Below are 5,484 nucleotides of genomic sequence, written 5' to 3'. Positions count from 1 at the left end.
TATATATATCGTATCGTGAGCAGAATTTTGTGTATTGTATCGTATCGTGAGATTATTGTATCACTACAGCCCTATCTGACACCTTGATCCATGATATCTGATGCTTTTCTGTCTGAGGTCAAATGGTCTGTTGTCTGTTTTTCTGAGAGTTGAGAATGCCCCAGAAAATATGCATATTTCAAGCTCGGCTTTCACAACCTTTTGCATATAGTATTAAGGATATAAACACCCCAACACTCAAAGTGTGGCACGTTTTACCATGAAGGGAAATAAAAGCATGAGCCAGCTGGGTGCCCTGAAGCTCAGAAGTCTGACAGGAGGAGCCTAAGCTCAGGAGATGCTTTTTACTGGTCTACCACCCGATGCTCCCCTCCAGATGCCCAGCGATGACAGAGACCCCCACTATTGGCCGCAGCAGGATACTTGGAACTGATGTGAGCTGTCTGTTCTCTCTAAGGCCGGAGCGTGCCAGGCAACAGCTGCAGGGCTCAAGGTCTGTCCCCTCCTCCACAAAATCCTCAACATAATTCCGAAACACTTACATAAAACTCTGACCATGCCAAGCCACGTGGGGGGAAAAGGTCCATCAATACAGCCATTGTTGTGTTCCAGGCCAACTAAGCCTGGGATAGAAGAGGGATGAACCCACCTTTTGACCCCCCCACTCCACACACACACACAGCAACAGTCATTAATATGGCGATATGTTTTGAAAACTCCGCAGCTGTTTGCTGTGTGAGAACAGAGAAAATGCACTGCTCAAAACACACACCATTCTCTACAGACAATAACAGAACAAAGAAGCATTTTATATTTATCAGATCAATCTGCAATCTGTACAAACATTCTAATGTGTTCTTTGCTTAGAAAGAATGCTAAATGTGAACTTGAATAGCGCTTTATCAAAGCTCTTCACACTACATTCAGTTATTCACCCATACTATTCAATGGTGAGCTACAGCATAGTAGCCACAGCGGCCCGGGGATAGTCTGACAGAGACTGCCATGCATTGGCCCCACCGTGCCCTTCTGGCCACCACCAGGAATGGCTGGTGAAGTGGCTTACCCAAGGACACGACAGAGATAAATGGAGTAGACAGCAAACCAACAACCCACCAATTGCAGGACAAACGCCTACCATCAATGTTGCACTAAAAGTTGCATTAAAAGTGCATTAAAATGGTGAACTTTGCATTGTTCAGTAGATAACACTTTTATTGCAAAGTTCCATTAAAATGTGCATTAAAAGTGCATTAAAGTGTCAACTTTGCATGAAAAGTGTCATTATTTACCAAATGATACTTCATGACAACTGTCATAAACATTCATGAAGACTCCTTTATGTTCATAACAGGTGTTATGTTATGTTTCTGACAGTGTCATGTCTGTTTTATGCACACCCCTTCAAATAAAGTGTTACCCAAAAAACTCTGAGCCTCAAAAACTTGCTGGTAAATACTTAGAATAAATCAAAGTTGGCTCCAGCTTTTGACTCCAACGCTACAGGGTGGAAGTGAACAAACAGCAGTGTGCAAGCGCAACATGACTGTAGTTGCATGTTGCACGTTTGGTCACTAGAGGGCAGTACTGACTCATCATTTGGAGAAGCTTTCTATGAATGTTTGAAAAAGTCAAGAGTACATACTCGGATGAGTTGCTATAACGGAGAAAATATTTTTTGGGATACTGAAGAGAACTGCGGCCTAATGGCATTTGTCAATTTAACATAAAACCCTTGACATCCTACGAGGTTGTTAGCAGTAAGTTAGGATTTTCTCAGCAGAACTTTTGAGAATGTCAGGACATCATAGATTGTATCCTGAAATAAAAAGGTCAGTCATAGCAGGCAGGGATCAGATCTTATCTGACACTTTGCTCTATTGATTAATCTGTGGTTATTCTAGTGGCTGTGATCAATTATTCATGGGAATCTTTGATTTTCTGCCAGTAGACCTGTACTTATAGTTCTGGGCATTTCAGCGTCTGAACGTTAGACCCGTCTATGAGAGATTCTGGGTTGTGAATATTTGAAAACTCTGGGTCCAATATTTAGATATTAAATGTCGCTTGAGTGACAGTCTTCTTAAATAAATTTGAATTTCTGAATTTGCCAGATAAATTTTAATGGCGGAGAAATATATGTTCATGTGAAGTATATAGTACAGTCTTAATTTGGTTAACATTATGCATTGTGCATTGTGATTATATGATGTGACTGGTTCAGCTTGTAGATTCTACAAAATACAGGTAAGTAAAACTATTACAAGCACATTTCTAAAAGAATGTTTAAGGAAATGTAACACAGTATTACTCATGCAGCTTGTAAAGACATTTTTCTTTATGCTATTACTTTTCGACCTTTATTAGTTTTTACATAACTTTTACAAAGGATATTTACACAGTGCACCTTTATAATGAACAGCTGAAGCCAAACATTTGCATACACTGTGTGAAACAACTTTTTTCTCATTAAGTGGGTTTCATATTTTAGGCCAAATGAAGTTACAAGAACTATTTTAATGAATCAGCTAATTGAGAGCATTTTTCTTGGCTTTATTTGAATTCAGAAGCTAAGTATAATGGCATCTCCTGTTCCAATCTGTTTTTCTTCGGAGCTTAAGAAAATCCTGATCCAAGACTGTTGCTGTTGCCTTTAGTGAGTTGTTAAGAAGGCATACAGTTATGGTTTATGTTCTTCATTTTATGAAACAACCATCTTTTGTACAATCACCTCCAGAAAAATCAGGAGCAGTCCTCAGAACGTTTGCAGCTTCTTTCTGCAAAATGACTAACTTGTATCTGTACTCTAGTACCAAGTGATTAATCAAATATTTTCAATTAACTTTAGCTGTAAGTGAAAATTAATATAGTTCAAAATACTATTTCTATTTACTTTGAAATTACTTTCCTCTAACTCAACATATGCAAAGGTTTTGGTTGACGTGTACTTGAGGAACGTTGGTTCTGCTCCACCTCCTGATCGTCCTCTGAAGAAGCATCAGTGTCCTCAGACATTTAGAGACCATGTCAGGATGAAGACATGCGGAACCAAGACGTCTTGGTTCCGCATGTCTTCTTTCTCATGCCTCTCATGTTTGTCTGTTTAATTGTCTCCTTTAGTTAAGTTTTTCTTTTGGATCTTTAGCCTCTAGTTCAGTTTCTCTCAATTCTGGTACTCAGGAGCCACCGTCCTGCATGTTTCAGGTGTTTCCTTACTGCCACAAGCTTGACTTGAATAAATAGGGGATTAACAGGCTTCTCCAGCACTTGATGACATGCAAAGGAGGTCATGTAGTCATTTTGTCAACACCATCAAAAACAGAAGGACAGGATAGTGAGATATTGCTGTGAAGGATTCTTTACCTCCCTTCACATGTAAACTGGACTGTCTTGTTCACTGCTTTCTTTTACAATGTGTGTTTTGGTTTTCCAGTAAGCACATTTTTGTCCAGATAAATTTTGGACGTGGTCTCCAGGTTGAGGTTCTGCACTCCAGGCTTTTCAGTTGTAATATTTTTGTCCTCTTTTACTTGTTTTTCCTCAAGTCTGCTTGTGTAATATTGTATAATCTTGATCAGACTGTGACTGCTTTTGCTGTCTTGGGAGCAATAGGCCAATAGTTAGTGTCTGCTCTGCTCCAAATAAAAGACGTAAAAGTGAAAAGCCAGTCAATTCATGAACTGTTGGGTTGTACAGCCAAAATCTATCCAGACAATATACAACAGGACAGACACGTCTTTAGAGATATATTTCTAATGTACTTTGGAGGCCAGTAGATTGTTACAAATATACCATCATTTAAAGATTTGAACTGTATGCAAAAAGTATTGTTCCCGCATTTTAGTTTTTCATAGGTAGAATAATAATAAAGCATTATGAAAAACACAAAAACAAACACCAAGATGAGATAATACAGTAAATATGTATCACGTTTGGTTTGTGTTGAGGACTTTTTTCATAAATTAACACTACAGGCTAATAGAATTATGGCAGAAGCTGCATTTCTGTGGGATCTTTATGTTTTACTTCTCAAACGACAGAAAGATAGAAACCTAAACATCAGAATGTTCGACTTCCAACATTCATCCAACAACTTCGTTAGTCCAGGAAGTCTAAAGGTGTTTGTGATCATAATCCATAATCGGATAATTGCATGAGTGTGTCAGTGTGTTATGGCACTGTGCTGCTGCTCCCCTTCGGTGGCTCTGATTGGTTGCTAGAAAGGTTGTCTCCAGCAATCGCTTTAATCCTCTTAGATAAAACAGAGCCTTCATCCAATCCCCTTCATCAATCCTTTCTCCCCTCCTACTTTTCTCTCTCTCTCCCTCTGTCTGCCTGTCTGTTACATATGGAAGCAGAATTTTTAATCCAAATGGATTGTGCAGCAAATTTGGCTGCCGTGGAGAGGAGCAGAAACCACTGCGAGTGTGACAAAAAAAAACAAAAAAAAAAAACTGAAGGATCCAAACAGATAAAATTGATGTGTTTCTCTGCAGTCTGTGCTAGGTCCTGACATTTCCTTTTCCATTCAGTTCATTGCAGATGGCTCTGAGATCTTCAAGGGCTTGCCTTTTTCCCTGACAAGGATCAGAGCTGACAGGAGATGCCACCTAAAGAACACCTTTACCAAGACAGTACGGAAGCCAAAAAGGGTCAAAAGTCCATCAGCAAAAATCTTGGCACTCTCTGCCTGCTGCAAGCATGAGGAAACCATTTTCTTCAAACTCCTGATTGAACTTTAAATCTGAATTCCCTGAGACATATGAACTGGGAATAACTTTGGGAAAGCAGGATGGAAACAGGAACGTTGGGAATAAGGAGCCTACTGAGGATTCTGGGATGTTTCTGCTTGTGGATTCTGGCTGATGCTCAAATGAAGATCCCACCAGAGACGTAAGTTCCACCTTGTATTGTTTCTTATGGATGATAACTTTCTCTTCTCAGTCACACAAAATAGAGCACCATACAGTAAAGGGTTTTCCACCAAGTGATTTAATTAACTTCCACCAAGTGATTTAATTAACTTCTCTTGGACATGATGAAACTTTTAAACCATGAAAGTTTAAAAGTTTCTTGGCAAACAAGTTTCTTCTGTCTAATGGTAATTCTGCTGACTCTGAATCTGTGGAAGGAGTCCAGACTAAGGTGATGGCACAGAGGCATTTCAACCTCAAAGAAATCACCACTAAATTTGAACAGTCAAAAATACCAGTGAGACAAAAACCTTGTCAGCAACTGCAGGAAGAATTTAATGATGTAATGCAATTAAAGTCTTTCCCATTAAATTTTAAGACGGGTAAAAATAACTGCTCTTGTCATAAACTTTGGATCAGGTTAAGGCAACGCAACAATATGAAATGACTAATTTCTGCACTCTAAAATGCAATACCTATTCTTACTTAAATTAGGTTTGTATGCTTTACTTAAATCTCACTAAATTGTTAATTCAACTCAAATAATGTGAGTAATGTACATGTTTGACCT

At 38.9% G+C, this 5,484-nt stretch overlaps 1 protein-coding gene across 4 annotated transcripts in view; it reads left to right on the top strand.

Annotated features, from left to right (window-relative positions):
- The first annotated feature begins 4,320 nt into the window (after positions 1 to 4,320).
- The window catches only part of LOC103149375 (voltage-dependent calcium channel subunit alpha-2/delta-4-like), a 63,723-nt gene continuing 62,559 nt past the window's right edge, over positions 4,321 to 5,484 (top strand). For 2 of the 4 annotated variants that reach the window (XM_016679875.1, XM_016679876.1), the window contains exon 1: positions 4,321 to 4,893. In XM_016679875.1, coding sequence (XP_016535361.1) covers positions 4,793 to 4,893 — 101 coding nt within the window. In that variant the 5' untranslated portion in view covers positions 4,321 to 4,792. The remainder of the gene's footprint in view (positions 4,894 to 5,484) is intronic. The other 2 variants (XM_007568489.2, XM_016679877.1) reach the window with 2 other exon arrangements.

This window comes from Poecilia formosa, unplaced genomic scaffold, assembly GCF_000485575.1.
Source record: "Poecilia formosa unplaced genomic scaffold, Poecilia_formosa-5.1.2 Scaffold224, whole genome shotgun sequence".
Taxonomy (NCBI): domain Eukaryota; kingdom Metazoa; phylum Chordata; class Actinopteri; order Cyprinodontiformes; family Poeciliidae; genus Poecilia; species Poecilia formosa.
Note: the sequence above shows the minus strand (reverse complement) of the source record. Positions and strands in the feature narration are given on the sequence as shown.